This window comes from Cetorhinus maximus, chromosome 14 (genome assembly GCF_964194155.1).
Source record: "Cetorhinus maximus chromosome 14, sCetMax3.hap1.1, whole genome shotgun sequence".
Classification (NCBI taxonomy): Eukaryota; Metazoa; Chordata; class Chondrichthyes; order Lamniformes; family Cetorhinidae; genus Cetorhinus; species Cetorhinus maximus.
Window position 1 is genome coordinate 40,011,896 of NC_135892.1, and position 17,831 is coordinate 40,029,726.

Consider the following 17,831-nt stretch of genomic DNA (forward strand, 5'->3'; position numbering starts at 1 on the left):
TAACACTTCTTCTAGGTGCTGCCCTGACACCCACAGCAGGGGTGCAATTGTTGGCCCTGTTGCCTCTAATGACTTTAATCTGTATATAGATTGGGCAAATCAAATTAGTAACAATGCTGTAGAGGAGGAATTCTCGGAGTGTATACGGGATGGTTTTCTGGACCAATATGTTGAGTAACCAGCTAGAGAACAGGCCATCCTAGACTGGGTATTGTGTAATGAGAAAGGAATAATTGGCAATCTAGTTGTGTGAGGCCCCTTGGGTATGAGCGACCATAATATGACAGAATTCTTCATCAAGATGGAGAGTGACATAGTTGATTCTGAGACTAAGGACCTGAATCTTAATAAAGGAAACTATGATGGTATGAGATGCGAGTTGGCCATGATGGATTGGGAAACATTACTTAAAGGGATGACGGTGGATAGGCAATGGAAAACATTCAAAGAGTGCATGGGTGAACTGCAACAATTGTTTATTCCTGTTTGGCGCAAAAGTAAAACAGGAAAGGTGGCCAACCCATGGCTTACAAGGGAAATTAGAGATAGTATTAGGTCCAAGGAAGAGGCATACAAATTGGTCAGAAAAAACAACAGACCTGAGGATTGGGAGCACTTTAGAATTCAGCAAAGGAGGACCAACGGATTGATTTAGAAGGGGAAAATAGAGTACGAGAGTAAGCTTGCGGGAAACTTAAAAACTGACTGCAAAAGTTTCTAAAGGTATGTGAAGAGAAAAGATTGAAGACAAATGTAGGTCCCTTACAGTCTGAAACAGGGGAATTTATAGTGGGGAACAAAGAAATGGCTGACCAACTAAATACATACTTTGGTTCTGTCTTCACAAAGGAGGACACAAGTAACATAGCAGGAATGTTGGGGAACACAGGGTTTAGTGAGAGGGAGGAACTGAAATAAATCAGTATTAGTAGGGAAATGGTATTGGGGAAATTGATGGGATTGAAGGCCGATAAATCCCCAGGGCCTGATAATCTACATCCCAGAGTACTTAAGGAAGTGGCCCTAGAAATAATGGATGCATTGGTGGTCATCTTCCGACACTCTATAGACTCTGGAACAGTTCCTACAGATTGGAGGGCAGCTAATGTAACCCCACTATTTAAAAAGGGAGGTAGAGAGAAAACAGGGAATTATAGACCAGTCAGCCTGACGTCAGTAGTGGGGAAAATTCTAGAGTCCATTATAAAAGATTTAATAGCTGAGCACTTGGAAAACAGTGGCATAATCGGACAGAGTCAGCATGGATTTATGAAAGGGAAATCATGCTTGACAAATCTATTGGAGTTTTTCGAGGATGTAACTAGTAGAGTTGATGATGGGGAGCCAGTGGATGTGGTTTATTTGGACTTTCAGAAGACTTTCGACAAAGTCCCACATAAGAGATTAGCATGTAAAATTAAAGCACATGGGATTGGGGGCAGTGTATTGGGATGGATAGAAAACTGATTGGCAGACAGGAAACAAAGAGTAGGAATAAACGGGTCTTTTTCTGAATGGCAGGCAGTGACTAGTGGGGTACCGCAGGGATTGGTGCTGGGACCCCAGCTATTCCCAATATATATTATTGATTTAGATGAGGGAGCTAAATAAATGAGGGTCTCCAAATTTGCAGATGACACAAAGCTGTGTGGGAGGGTGAGCTGTGAGAAGGATGCAGAGATGCTTCAGTGTGATTTGGACAAGCTGAGTGAGTGGGCAAATGCATAGCAGATGCAGTATAATGTGGATAAATGAGAGGTTATCCATTTTGGTAGCAAAAACAGGAAGGCAGATTATTATCTGAATGGCTATAAATTCAGAGAGGGGAATGTGCAACGAGACCTGGGTGTCCTCGTACACCAGTCACTGAAGGTAAGCATGCAGGTGCAGCAGGCAGTAATGAAGGCAAATGGTATGTTGACCTTCATAGCGAGTGGATTTGAGTACAGGAGCAGGGATGTCTTGCTGTAATTGTACAGGGCCTTGGTGAGACCACACCTGGAATATTGTGTGCAGTTTTGATCTCCTTATCTGAGGAAGGATGTTCTTGCTATAGAGGGAGTGCAGCGAAGGTTTACCAGACTGATTCCTGGGGTGGCGGGACTGACATATGAGGATAGATTGAGTCGGTTAGGATTATATTCGCTGGAGTTCAGAAGAATGAAGGGGGATCTCATAGAAACATATAAAATTCTAACAGGACTAGACAGGGTAGATGCAGGAAGGATGTTCCCGATGGTGGGGGAGTCCAGAACCAGGGGTCACAGTCTGAGGATATGGGGTAGACCATTTAGGACTGAGATGAGGAGAAATTTCTTCACCCAGAGAGTGGTGAGCCTGTGGAATTCGCTACCACAGAAAGTAGTTGAGGCCAAAACATTTTTTTTTCAAGGAGTTAGATATAGTTCTTGGGGGAATAGGGATCAAAGGATATGGGGAGAAAGCAGGAGCAGGCTGTTGAGTTGGATGATCAGCCATGATCATAATGAATGGTGGAGCAGGCTTGAAGGACCGAATGGCTTACTCCTGCTCCTATTTTCTATGTTTCTATGACGTCGGCATGGGTCTTCTGGAGAGCCGAGGCCTTGGCTTGCTTTGGCTGTCCTCTTGTGAGCCAGCTGCTCCCTCTGTGGTGACAAAATGCGATGTCGAGGGGCTCACAGGCAAAGGGGATTCGGAGGGAGAGGACAGCCTTAGATTCCTGATTGGATGACCGAGGGGTGTCCAGCTGCAGTTCCTTCTCCCTTTGTGTGCCCAAGGGCCCGGGCCTAACTCCTTGAGGGGGAGGAGCAACTGGAGGGTTGGTCGCGGTGCCGTTTCTCTCATGTGTTGCCACTGTAGGAACTCACCCATGGATACCGTGATGGAGTGCAGGTCTGTGCACATCTCTGCATTCTGGTGGACCAGGGTCTCCATAGCATCCACCATCCTTCCCGTGGAGACCTCCATGTGTGCATGTGGGCACCACTTCATCAGAGATCAGGCGGACGCACTCATCCAACTTGCGTGCCACTCTGTTGAGGTCTTCCAAAAGCTGTGTGATGTTCAGGCTCTGAATCTGAATTGAACTCCACAGATGCCTCTTCCCCAGCAGTCCTCTGAGTGCTGGGGAGCTTGGCTGAACCTGCCTCCTCCTGCTGCGGACACTTGTCCATGTGAAACCAAACCTACTTTAGATCTAAATCACACCAAAGTGCGTATCTCTGCGCTGGTGGAGGTTATGGGTAAGCGCTGTGACTGGTCTTCCAGACTGCTTATTTCCAGCTCATCAATGGAAGAGGTGTCCTCTTCGCTGGAGGCGAGGACCTGGATGGAGCTGAGGGACTGGCTGGCTGAGGGCGTTGGTCACTTGGCAGAGCTCCCTGGGAACCAAAGTAGAAATAGTGAGTGCATGGCAGCAGAGTCAAAAGCAGGAAAGCGTTGAGGGGGGGATGATGTGGTGCAGGATCCTCATGAGAATGTTCGTCACCACCCTCACCATTGTTACAGGCCCGGACATGTCCTCACCAGTCAGCGCGATGGCACACTCCTGAAAGTGAGTGATGGGCCTAATGTGGGCCACTCCACCCTGCTGTTGAGAGCCAGCTTTTCCTGCATGAAAACAGATGGAGTGTGATTGCGTGGAATGTTTGTGTGGTGAGCGGAGCCATGGACAGGATGAGGATGCGAGCTCCCGAGGATATGAGCCTGATGGAGATGTGAGGGTGAGAGATTTAGTGGGGTTGTCCCTTGAGGTGTGAGATCCATGTGGGATGTGAGATAGGTATTTGAGTCTGAGAGTTGAGAGTGATGAGGCAGTTGACTTAACCTGGTGGAACAGATGAGATAATTCGTCTTCTTCCTGCGCTGGACAGCCTCCTCTGTCCTCCGGTGGCACTGACCACTACTGCCATCACCTCCCAGGCCGGATTGGTGACTTCAGTGGACCTCCTGCTGGCCACAGGAGGAGCGGGGCTAGAGGGTATTGCGGCAGCCTTCCACTGCATCCAGCAGGTGCCCCAGAGGCGTGTCACTAAATTTGGGGGCTGCCGTTTTATTTGCTTTCAGGGTCATCTGTCACTTAGAGCAGCCCAGTCTGTAAACATGAATTTAGTGCAAATCTGGGACAATTCTGACCTTTATGCCCACCTGAGGGGGCAGACATAAAAACTCAATGTGTCATCTGAAAGACGGCACCTCCAGCACTACTGCACTGAAGTGTCATACTAGATATTGTGCTCGGGTGGGGCTAAATCCATAAATTCCAATTCATTGCGTGCTACCACTGAACCACAGCTGACAACAGTTTATTGGATGCATTGCAACAACGCACTAAGTTTACTTCAACAGTACCTTCCTTCTCTGTGACCTCTAACAAGATGACCAAGGCCTGTGATATTTTGGGAAAACCACTTCCTTTAAATTCACTTCATATCCTGACTTTTAAAAAAATATTCATTCATGGAATGTGGGCGTCACTGGCTAGGCCAGCATTTATTGTCCATCCCTAATTGCCCTTAAGGTAGTGGTGAGCTGCCTTCTTGAACCACTGCAGTCCCAGTGCTGTTAAGGAGTTTCAGGATTTTGGCCCAGTGACAGTGAAGCATATGTTGCTGCTCCTGCTCCATTGTATATATATCTTGGAGCTCCCCATCATGGGATCATCATAATGACTGCAGCAATTCAAGAAGGCCCTCTGTTATCTTTGAGCAACTAATGGTTGGGGCCTTGCCAGTATCAATCACATCTAGAGAGCAAATATAAAAAGTCATGAATGGCAGCTATTAATGTAAAGGTGGGCATACAGGTTCAAAACATGTGCACAGATATACATTTTTTTTTAGATCTACTGGAAAGAGAGATGATAAAGTTCACCGATCAAATTAGAGGTCGAGGTTTGCAAAATCTGGAAGACCATGTGCTGACTCAAACTCTAGCTGATTACATCAGCATTCTGTATTTTGAAAAGGCAAGTTCTGAAAAATTGAACCTGCATCATGACCTTTGAATTGACAACTATGGGAATTATCTTCATTTCAAAGCTTATTGAAAGAATGATGGCTTCTGTGCCATCAATATCATCGTGTGGGAATGTAAATTGTGTCCACACAAAATTTTCCCCCTAGATTTCCTATTTGCTGTGTTGTGACACCCTTTATTGGCTTTCCAACAAATGAGGCAACTGTGCAAATAAGTCATAATTCAAAAATACTCAGCATGTCCTATTCTCTCAGTTGCAATGCAGAAATGTCAACAGTCAACCCAAAGGATTATTTGGGTGTATTTGAACATTGCAGTCTGGTTTTCAAAAATAAAAAAAAAATCCCCAAGGCCAGGAGCAGTTAATAGTGTGACTAGTTAAGAGCTAAATATTTTAGTTCCAATTTGCTTTCTTACCTTACAAAATTTATCTTTTCTTACCCTTAATGATTTTTCCCTTTGAGAAGCATTGGACTTCTTGCAGGGGCCCTGTACGCCACACACCCTATGAGGTACCATTATTCATCCAATAGTGCTTGCAAAAGGATTCTTCACATGAGCAATTTTACAGCTGAACCCATTCCTTTACCAAATACATCATCAGTAGAAGGCACAAGAGCTTTTGTCATAGCATTGCTGCTGCCACCAGGTGAGATCAACTAAGTTAGTGCAGTGCAGGGAACAAACTTGGGTCCTTGCTTATCTGCAAGACTCGGTTAATCATTGGAATCTTAAGAGTTATGACTTTCAAAGGAACGCTGATGCAGTATCTCTTTCTGGTCTAATCCTTTGTAACAAGTAAGTCAGCACAAAGATACAATTTTGTCAATTTTAGGGTGCAATGGAGGCAGTGACCAAATGCACCAACTTTGTACAGTGCTACACTCCAGTAGTGCCATTCTACAACATGATAGTCAGATCAGGCTTGACAGCTTTGCCAGAGGGTGACCAAATCTTAATTTGTCTGGCTTCAACCTAAAATAAATTGTGTAGAGAAAATATGATGTGCACATTTATGCATAATTTAAATGGATGACTAATGACAGAAGAAAGGTCAAGTGAGTAAATGCCCTAAAGCCCAAAACCATTGCCAAAATCTTTATTAGGTGCAATTCAACATTGCAAAGACCATTTTAGTACAAGATTTGCAAGTACAAAGTACAGAACAACAAAAGTATAGATTGGAGTAACAGAACTGGTCATTTTGCTAAGCACATTATGATCAAAGAGTGTAATGATAATACAGTGTGACATTTTATGTTGCTCACCAAGGTATGAAGAACATATAAAGTTTCACAATATCTAAATTAAAGATAGGCATATTTAGTTGCAATAATTGTCTTTATTAGTTGATCAGATTAAATAGAACGTGAGATTTTGCTCTTGCCACTGAATTTTTACAAACATGCTTTATTGCTCATTTAGTCTAAAATAAAAAAAATCTTTACAAATTGATTCAGTTCTACAAAATAAAGTGTCAGATTTGCTTAGGTACCACACAAACTAGTTTTTATTCTATTATAGATATAACGTTGCCATCTTTAAGTGTTGAAGCGCAAATCTTGGAATAGTAAAAATATACAAAGAGTATCCATTTCCGCACAGAACTATACTAGGCTGTCATTCATAATTTGAGATATTACATTAAAACCTAAGTTCATAATTTGCAGCAAGATGCAGAGAAAGGCGATAGTGTTTTAATCATGTGTGTGGTCACTATATTATGGCCACATGCCCATTAATATTTGCAAGATCAAATTTGAATCCTCATCTGCAGAGTGGCAAGTACTAATCAAAATAATCTTTTCACCTGGGTGATCATGTGGCACAAAGTGATGTAATGAAGCAATTTGCTTTCAGTGAAAATTCTGTTCTCCAATTCATGTTCTTGGCCATTACAGCAATAACGTTAGGGCACAGGTTAGTTTCCTTCCTTTTCCAAAAAACCTTGCTCGTTAACTACTTTTGGCACCAAACAACCGTTTTTGCACTGCAGCACATTATTTCAGACTGAAGAGCATTTCCCTTAAGCACTGAAAAGCCTACAAAAATGTTTTAAAATTAATATTGTGACCAACAATCTGGTTCATTGCTCAAGAATGAAGAGATTCAAAACAAATTATTCAAAATTTGGACACATTTTTGTTAAATTTAGACTTGGCAGAACCATTGATGGGGGGGAATGGAAACTCCAGGCTGTGGCCCAGCATAACCTCTACTCTAGAACCCAAGATGGTTGCTCCAGTGATCACCAGAAAAAATAAAATGCTTCAAACTGTTTATCATCCTGTGTAGAAAATGCACAAGTAGTGCTATAAGTGAAATTTTACATAGATTCAAACTCATCCACCCTCTGCTTGGTGTTCCCTCGCCGGATCTGGCGAAGTGTCTTATATTTGTCTTGACCTTTTCGGACATTTTCCATGTGAATGATGTCGTTGGATGTTTTCTTGCTATCATCTCTAGCTTGGGCGAGTTCACTGCTCAAAAGCTTTTGAGGGGGAGGGGGGGGGGAAGGAGAGAAAGAACAATCGAGTCAATCCTCCCATGAAAAAGTACACATGGCAAATAAATCTCAAATTAATCAATGCATTTGATACTAAATATTCTTACCTAAACTAGTTTCTCTTTCAGCCTCCAATTTTTCATAGTGCTTAAAATGTTTAATGGTTTTAAATTTCATTTACATTAAATTCTGGCTTCAATTTGAACTAACTGTATTGATTTGTCCATCCAACTTAGTATTTTGTATATCCGAGAAGGCCCCACCTTATCTCCTTCAAATACCTCTTTTCTAAGCTCCTCCAATTTAGCCCGGACTTTCCAGAGACAATTCAATGCCCATTGGGATACCTAGGCTAATATGTCCAGGTCATGATGAAACAAGAGCTTCTGAAACCCACAACTATGGGAAGTTCACACTGTCAAGTTTTTTGCTTTCCCTAGCATTTTGTACTTCAAGGAATCTATTCAGGTTCGACTCCTGCAAATGATAAAACTGCCAAAAGTAAAACTGGAATTTCTTTCAAACCAAGACTCTACTTTAGCCTTCCTTGATCAGTCTGCTAAACAATTACATTTCTACATTCCAAGTAACACAAGAACCAAAAATACTAGATAGAATAATTATACTTCTGGCCTGTTCTTAACCAGATATTTAACTAGTTATGAATATCAGCCCTAAAACACGGTTGAATGCATATCCATTTCACTCTGCACGCTGCAGTATATTATCAACTACACAGCCTTTACAGCTCCTTACCATCAGTTGCTGTTGTACTCGTTCATTTTTCTCCACTTCTGTCACACGCTCTTCTTCATCTCTGTGATCCAAGATGCCTTCAGTTGTGAGGTCAGCACTGTACATAGTATGATTCTCTTCAACATCATCATGTTCATTCTCTTCTAAATGCTCATAGACTGGTGGAGGGGGTGGTGGGGCAGGGGCAGATAATACCATATGTAGTTCCTCTTTTGTTTTCTCCAAATCATCCTGGACCACTCTTGCCTGAAGTGATTAATATGAAGACTTAGTATACAGACTTAGTAAATGTACTAAAATGTATTATTTTAAAACAGAGTACAGTGGTTCAACAAAATAGCAGCCAACAATTGTCTAAAGGTCTAACTTCCAGTATTATGACATACTCCTCCTACATGAGCATTACTCATTGTTGGAAGAGCTATTACGCTACTCAAAATGTTGTGGGGAAAATGGTGCTTGCAAGGTGGACATATAACCAATTTTCCATGCTGCATTCCTCTGCAAGTGCTGGATCACAGAATTGTCCTTAGTATCATAAGTGCAATGGTGCTACCACACCTCCTCCCTCCTAAATCTTGAGAAAGCGCAAGATACAGCAGAGGGGGGAATTCAACTCACAAGGAGTTTAACTTCTATCAAAGTAGCATTGGGCAAAACTAATATACACCTCTGCCTACTTGAGCATTCTGCTCATGCCAGTTTTCAAAGCTGTATTATGGGAAGGATGCAAAAAAAAGACAACCAGAAATAGGGTTCTCTCAGATTATAGTGCCACTCCAAGGTGATAGAGAAGCCGCAGTATTCTCATCATTCAAGTATTTGCTTACAAACTTAAGTAAATAGCATGAGTAAAAAGGTAGATTCCCTGTCTGCAACATTAGCAGTCAATGACGTAACCTTTATATACAGGTCAAGTAAATATTGTGGCTACAAAAGCAGGTCAGAAGCTGGGAATTCTGCAGCGAGTCATTCCTGACTCTCCAAAACCTGTCCACCATCTAGAAGGCACAAGATTTTTTTTTAAAAATTCATTCACGGAATGTGGACTTTGCTGGATGGACCAGCATTTATTGCCCATCCCTAGTTGCCCTTGAGAAGGTGGTGTGGAGCTGCCTTCTTGAACCGCTGCAGTCCATGAGGTGTAGGTACACCCACAGTGCTGTTAGGGAGGGAGTTCCAGGATTTTGATCCAGTGACAGTGGAAGGACAGGGACATATTTCCAAGTCAGGATGGTGAGTGACTTGGAGGGGAACTTCCAGGTGATGGTGTTCCCATCTATCGGCTGCCCTTGTCCTTCTAGATGGTAGTGGTCGTGGGTTTGGAACGTGCTGTCTAAGGACCCTTGGTGAATTCCTGCAGTGCATCCTATAGATGGTACACACCGCTGCCACTGTGCATCGGTGATGGAGGGAGTGAATGCTTATGGATGTGATACCGATCAAGGGGCTGCTTTGTCATGGACGGTATCAAGCTTCTTCAATGTTGTGGGAGCTGCACTCATCCAGGCAAGTGGGGAGTATTCCATCACACTCCTAACTTGTGCCTTGTAGATGGTGGACAGGCTTTGGGGAGTCGGGAGGTGAGTTACTCGTTGCAGGATTCCTAGCGTCTGACCTGTTCTCATAGCCACAGTTTTCTTATGGCAAGTTTAGTTCAGTTTCTGGTCAATGGTAACCCCCAGGATGTCAATAGTGGGGAATTCAGTGATAATGCCATTGAAAGTCAAGGGGCGGTGGTTAGATTCTCATTTTTGGAGATGTGGCACTTGTGTGGTGCGAATGTTACTTGCCACTTGTCAGTCCAAGCCTGGATATTGTCCAGGTCTTGCTGCATTTGGACATGGACTGCTTCAGTATCTAATGAGTTGCGAATGGTGCTGAACATCGTGCAATCATCAGCAAATAGAACCATAGAACACTACAGTACAGAAAAACAGGCCATTCGGCCCTTCTAGTCTGTGCCGAAATATTATTCCGCTAGTCCCATTGACCTGCATCTAGTCCATAACCCTCCAGACCTCTCCCATCCATGTATCTATCTAATTTATTCTTAAAACTTAAGAGTGAGCCCACATTTACCACGTCAGATGGTAGCTCGTTCCACACTCTCATCACTCTCTGAGTGAAGAAGTTCCCCCTAATGTTCCCCCTAAACCTTTCCCCTTTCACCCTAAAGCCATGTCCTCTTGTGTTTATTTCTCCTAATCTAAGTGGAAAGAGCCTACTCGCATTTACTCTGTCTATACCCCTCATAATTTTGTAAACTTCTATCATATCTCCCCTCATTCTTCTACGCTCCAAGGAATAAAGTCCTAACCTGTTAAATCTTTCCCTGTAACTCAGCTCCTTAAGACCCAGCAACATCCTAGTAAATCTTCTCTGCACTCTCTCAATCTTACTGATATCTTTCCTGTAGTTAGGCGACCAGAATATCCCTACTTCTGACCTTACGATGGAAGGAAGGTCACTGATGAAACAGCTGAAGATGTTTAGGCCGAGGACACTACCCTGAGGAACTCCTGCAGTGATGTCCTGGAACTGAGATGACTGACCTCCAGCAACCACAAACATCTTCCTTTGTGCTAGGTATGACTCCAACCAGCAGAGCGTTTCCACCCACCCCCCCAATTCCCATTGATTCCAGTTTTGTTAGAGCTCCTTGATGTCGCACCCAGTCAAATGCTGCCTTGATGTCAAGGGCAGGCACACTCACCTCACCTCGGGAATTCAGCTCTTTTGCCCATGTTTGAACCCCTTGGCTGTAATAAGGTCAGGGGCTGAGTGGCCCTGGCGGAACCCAAACTGGGCCTCAGTGAGCAGGTTATGGCCAAGCAAGTGCCGCTTGATAGCGTTGTCGATGACTCCTTCCGTTACTTCACTGATGATCGAGAGTAGACTGATGGGGTGGTAATTGGCCAGATTGAATATGCCCTGCTTTTTGTGTACAGGACATACCTGGGCAATTTTCCACATAATTGAGGTAGATGCCAGTGTTGTATCTGTATTGGAGCAGCTTGGCTAGGGGCGCAGCAAGTTCTGGAGCACAAATCTTCAGTACTATTGCCGGAATGTTGTCAGGGCTCATAGCCTTTGCAGTATCCAGTGCCTACAGCAGTTTCTTGATATTATGTGGAGTGAATCAAATTGGCAGAAGACGGGCATCTGTGATGCTGGGGACCTCTGGAGGAAGCAGAGATGGATCATCCACTCAGCACTTCTGGCTGAAGATTACAGCAAATGCTTCAGCCTTATCTTTTGCATTGACATGCTGGGCTCCCCCAATCTTTGAGAATTGGGATATTTGTGGAGCTTCCTCCTCCAGTGAGTTGTTTAATTGTCCACCATCATTGACGACTGGATGTGGCAGGACTGCAGAGCTTGGATCTGATCTGTTGGTTGTGGGATTGCTTAGCTGTGTCTATCACTTACTGCTTATGCTGTTTGGCACGCAAGTGTTATAGCTTCACCAGGTTGAAACCTCATTTTTAGGTGTACCTGGTGCTGCTCCTGGCATGCCCTCCTGCACCCTTCATTTAGCCAGGGTTGATGGTAATGGTAGAGTGGGGGATATGTCAGGCCATGAGGTTATAGATTGTGTTCGAGTACAATCCTGTTGCTGCTGATGGCCCACAGTGCCTCATGGTTGCCCAGTCTTGCGTTGCTAGATCTGTTCAATAACTATCCCATTTAGCATGGTGGTAGTGTCACACAACATGATGGAGGGTATCCTCAATGTGAAGGCGGGACTTTCTCTCCACAACGACTGTGCAGTGGTCACTCCTACCGATACTGTCATGGACAGATGCATCTACGGCAAGCAGGTTGGTGAGGATGAGGTCAAGTACGTTTTTCCCTCGTTGGTTCCCTCACCACCTGCCACAGTTCGGAGTATGATGTAATACTCTCCACTTTCCTGGATGAGTGCGGCTTCAACAACACACAAGCTGGAATGATCACAGGACAAAGCAGCCCACTTGATCAGTGCCCTATCCACCACCTTAAATATTCACTCCCTCCACCATCACCGGACAATATGTACCATCTATAAAGATATAATGCAATAACTCCCCAAGCCTCCTTAAATAGCTCCTTCCAACTCTACCACCTAGAAGAACAAGAGCAGTAGATTCATGGGAACACCACCAAATCACACATCATCTCGATTTGGAAATATATCGCCATTCCCATTCCTTCACTGTGGTCAGGTCGAAAACCTGCAAATCCTTTCCGACACCACAGATTGCAGCGGCTCACCTCTACATTCTCATGGGCAATTATCAATGGGCTGCAAATGCTAGCCTTGCCAGTGGCACCCATTTTCATGAAAGAATATAAAAACATTCATTCAGAAATATAGCACAATTGTGCCAGGATTGCCAAATTGTGCCACAGTCCTGGACTAATTCTTCAAGGACATGTTTTACGGATGTGGAAATGAACACTGATTGCTCAGAACAGTCTAGCTTGAAAAAGTAGGTCCAAAGTAAAATCTGAGTTTTATGAAAATTATAAAATGGAGTTCAATTAATTGGTAAAGAACACAGGCGTAAAGAAATATCTTCATTTAAAAAAAAATCCCACTGCAGATGGATCCCAACAAGAGTTTGAGAACTGAACTGTAAACCCCAATGCAGTTACATTGCAGGAAGGACTTTGTGCACAGGCTTATCACCCACACGTATGTTAGGCTCACACATGGCCTGTGACACTTGACTATATTGCATCCAACTACTATGTAGCCCACACCATCACAGACATTTTGAGTGCCTTGACTTCAGCAAGAGAGAGAGGAGGGTGTTACATCGCATGGTCTTCTTCAAACACTCCCTGGCAAAGATTCTGAGAAGTCATCATTGTAAAGAGGGCTGAGGAATTACAGAAGGGCAAACATAAAAAAGGACCTCAAAATACAACAACTGCAATTAGTTAATCCCATGAATTTGGTGTGGTCAGATTGAAATAAATGCTTTGTTTCTGAGCAGGTCTTTCACATAAATGTAGATATCAATTAATAGGACTTCACCCGTTGTTGCCATTCATGTGCCTCTTCCTCTTTCATTCTCCTGGCATCCTCTAGTTCTTCAATCTTGGCTGTATACTCCGATAACTCTGAAGCCTGTTACAGAATTGAAGCCAAGTAGAATCATCAAGAATTATTGTATATTACACTGAAAAAAACTCTACCCTTCTGATGGTTAGAAACATAATTGGTGAATGTTTATACTGGAAACATATGCACAAAACCCATCTCATGCCTTGCAAAAGGAAAGTTACAAACATTTCATGCATTATAAGTTAAATAACATTGAACAGTCTAAAGCATGACAGGTATTTGACCCAGTACACCTGGGCTTTGTCCAATTTTTTTCCCCCCTCACTCCAATTCTAGGGTTTGCCTATTATGATGGCCCATATGCTTTTAAGGAAAAAAAATCCTTTATTGTTACAATGGGGTGATGGTCTCTTTAGAAACAAGGTTTCTCTTAAAGGGGATTTACAGAAGCACCTATCATCCAGTAAATGATTGAGAGACCAGGTTGCCTGGCAGATAAAGAATAGAAAAAAAAAGGTCAATGTAAGTTAATTTTTGGAGGTGGTTCTATGTTCAAGCAGTTGAGTTTAAGGTGGGGGAGGCAGCAGGGGAAGGGGGAGACAGGAGGGAGAGATGTAAAACTCCAGTTTTAAGGAATATTAGAACCAGGAGAGTTTTGACCCGAGGTGGCTATGGTTAAGATGCTAGAGGCGTCCTTATTGAGCAGGGAGTTTGCAACTGTAGGACGGTTTGAGAAGATTTGAAGGAGCAACCTTGCCAGGAGTAAGCGGAAGGCCCAAGAGATCTCAACCCTTTAACGAATCTTTGAAGCAGGACTCAGACCAAATTGTTAATCTTCCCATTTTTATTAAGTATCTGAGTTTTGGGGTGTAAGACTAATGGGTGTAGAAGGCAGGTGGCGATTTAGGAGTCTAGTTTAGTTTGTATGTATCTGAGCTCATTGTACTTTTAAGATCTTTAACATAGCTGAAAAGTAACTAGAAGAGAAACATGCCTGAGTTAGATGAATTAGAAAATAAAATAAAGAATACGTGTGGATAGGGTAAAGAGAAATGGTATAATGAGATGCATAATGAAGTATTGGAGCTGGAATTAAATCACAATGAGTTAGGCACCAGATGAAAATCTTTGACAGATATAAAGAAAGGGGTGCATAAAAGGTGCACAAAAGACAACATTATTATTTGAAAGCGATGCAGTAGCAAAAGGACGGACAGAATATATGTGAATTGTATGATGATCCAAATCGGGAAGTCCTCAAGGTAATGGCAAATGAAGGAACAAACATTATGTATTCAGATGTATAGAATGTTTTAAAATTGATGGGTACAAGAAAAGCTCCAGGCATAGATGAACCAACAACAGAACATCTAAAGGCCCTTGGAGGAACAGAATTAGAAGTGATAACAAATTTGTGATCAAATATATACCAAAGGATACATTCCAAGTGACTTGAGACATTCATTATTTGTTGAGTTCCCAAGAAACCTAAAGCAATGGAGTGTAATCATTTTAGAACCATAAGTGTAATGAGTCATTTCATTGAGGTGATCTTGAAAATCAAAATAGAATTAATAAGGAATTTGAAACAAAAATTGGTGAAATAGTCTGGATTTAAATGAGGGGGGAATATTTAACCCAAGAGCAATATTCGATAAATAGCTAGAAGTAAACAAGATTATTTACATATGCTTTCTAGAGCATAAAAAACACATTTGATTGTGCTCATCACCAAAAATTAATAATGTGTTGCTGAAATATGACTGACAGTAAATGAGAGATTTATCTAGAGCCTATATTGGAACCAAATATCGAGCATCAGACTAGAAGATGGACAATTGGACGTGTTAAGTGGAGAGAGGAATACGGCAAGGCTGTTGCCAAAATGATTCAGTCTGTACACAGAACGAATATTCAGAGAATTAGATGTACTTCCAGGGGTAGAAATTGGAGGCAAGAACAAACTTGTGGTACGCTGACGGCGACAGCACTACTTGCAGAATCAGAAGAGGTCCTGCAAAATATCGCGGATTGAGTAAAACCTAGAAGCTTAGAATGTGGATAGAGAATGAACATCAAAAAGGCAAAAACAAATGGTAGTTAGAAGTAATACAATTAGAAGCAACTAGAAATAGGATTAACTGCCATGTGGAAAGGCATGGACTAGTCAGGGATGGTCAGCATGGATTTGTTAAAGGAAGGTTTTGCCTCACAAATTTGATTGAATTCTTTGAGCAAGTGACAAGAAGGGTTGATGAAGGTAGTGCAGTGGATGTTGTGTACATGGATTTTAGCAAAGCATTTGACAAGGTCCCACATGGCAGATTGGTTAGGAAAGTAAAGGCCCATGGAATTCAGGGTAATGTGGCAAACTGGATAAAAGGTTGGCTTTATAACAGGAAACAAGGGTATCGATGGATGCCCTTGTGAATGGAAAGTTGTCTCAAGTGGTGTTCCACAGGGTTCAGTGTTGGGACCCTTGCTGTTTGTGTTATATATTAACGATTTGGACGTAAACGCAGCGGGGGGGCATGATTGGGAAATTTGCAGATGACACAAAGATTGGCCGAGTAGTGGATAGTGTAGAGGATAGCCATAATCTCCAAAATGATATAGATGGGTTGGTGGAGTGGGCAGTAAAGTGGCAGATGGATTTTAACATAGAGAAGTATGAGGTCATACATTCAGGGAGGTCAAACAGTTACAGGAATTACCCAATAAATGGGAATATACTAAGAGGGGTAGATGAAGTGAGAGATCTTGGCATACAAGTACACAGGTCCCTGAAGGCAGCAGTTCAAGTAGACAAGGTTGTAAAGAAGGTATATGGAATGCTCCCCTTCATTGGCAGAGGTATAGAATATAAAAGTAAGGATATAATGTTGGAATTGTATAAAACACTGGTGAGGCCACAACTGGAGTATTGTGTGCAGTTCTGGTCACCGCATTACAGGATGGATGTAATAACTCTGGAGAGAGTGCGGAGGAGGTTTACAAGAGTGTTGCCAGGGTTAGAAAAGTGTAGCTACGAGGAGAGATTGGATAGGTTGGGGTTATTTTCCCTGGAACAAAGAAGGCTGAGAGGTGACTTGATTGAGGTGTACAAAATTATGAGGGGAATAGATAGTGGACAGGATAAAATTGATGGGCCGAATGGCCTCCTTCTGTGCTGTTACTTTTCTATGGTTCTATAGAGTGAAGATTGAAGTGGATGGTGTCACAATGGAAAAGGTAGATACGTTTGTATATTTAGGGCAAATGGTAACAGAAGATGGCAGATGTGATACAGAAGGTAGAAGGATAGGGATAGCCAGAAGTAATTTTATGAAGATGAAGGATATTTTAACAAGAAAACTCAGGCTTGTAACAAGACAAAAACTCATAAGATCCCACATTCTATCCACTTTCCTGGATGCCTCGGAAACCTGGACAATAAGTCAAAGATCTGTGGAAGAAAAGAGGCCTTTCAAATATGGATATTAAGACTCATGTTTAAAGTTTAAAAACTCCATATACGGACCATAAGATAAACAAAGAGCCACTTAAAGTTGCAAGAGCACGGGTCTTGTGAATGTCTGTAATCACTCTCAGCTGACCAGGCACTCGCCTGCATGAGGAACCCTCCCACCATCTCCATTTAAAGGGACAGCCACCCCTCTTGCAGGGGAGCAGTTTTTGACTTTTGGTAAGTTGGTGTGCATCCATTCTGGAAGGATGGAGGATTTTTATCCTGTCTGCACAAAGACTACAACAGATATATGAGGGGAGGACGAGGACAGGGAGGACGAGGATGCAGCCAGGAGCCTTTGCTCTGCATGTGCTGTCCAAGAGCGCCTGCTCAAACTCAACTGCCCAGTGCAACATGCCTTCACCACCATGTGGCTCCAACTTTCCCATCTTACCATTTAGATGGGGTTCCTCATCACTGTGGGCAGGATTTGACGTGTTGGCGGGCGGGGGCGGGGCCCACTCGCCGACACGTAAAATGACGCACGGTGACGTCGGGGGATCTCCCGACATCACCACACCCCATTTAAATTTTCCGGTAGGGGGGGGGCGGGGGGGGCACAGAAAAATCAGCTGCGCGCCTGCCGACCTGTCAATGGCCAATTGAGGCATCCAGAAAAGAAAATCTCAATATTTTGGCTGTTTGATCAGAGCTGAAAAACTACAGAGATCTCTCCAAGAGGGCATAGTGGAGAGCAGCAGAAAGAGGGGCTGACCTAGGCCCAGTTGGATGATGGACGACACAGCGCGGTTGCAGATGAGCTACAGTGGATGTGTGAGGATGGTGCAAGACAGAAGAGTGTGACATGCCATGACATCAGATTTCCTGGTACAAGTAGTTATAAGCAGCAGTAGCAACATAACTGACTATTCAAAACTGGGAGAGTAGTTAAGATACATGTTATTTGATTGTGCAGTAAAATTCTTTTGTTAAACCGTGAACCTTGTAGCTTCATTCTTTTAGAATCCAACACCCTAGATATTTACTAAAAGGAAAAACTAAATATGTTGATGTTCTGAGATCATAGCAGTAATTTTAAATGAAAC

The 17,831-nt window shown here is 42.9% G+C and overlaps 1 protein-coding gene across 2 annotated transcripts in view; it reads right to left on the bottom strand.

The window, feature by feature from the left end:
• Positions 1–6,044: 6,044 nt before the first annotated feature.
• The window catches only part of ezrb (ezrin b), a 139,167-nt gene continuing 127,380 nt past the window's right edge, over positions 6,045–17,831 (bottom strand). For both annotated transcript variants that reach the window (XM_078556834.1, XM_078556833.1), the window contains exons 12-14: positions 13,248–13,340; positions 8,222–8,467; positions 6,045–7,450 (exon numbers count right to left, since the gene is read on the bottom strand). In XM_078556834.1, the coding sequence (XP_078412960.1) occupies positions 7,286–7,450; positions 8,222–8,467; positions 13,248–13,340 (504 nt within the window). In that variant the 3' untranslated portion in view covers positions 6,045–7,285. The remainder of the gene's footprint in view (positions 7,451–8,221; positions 8,468–13,247; positions 13,341–17,831) is intronic.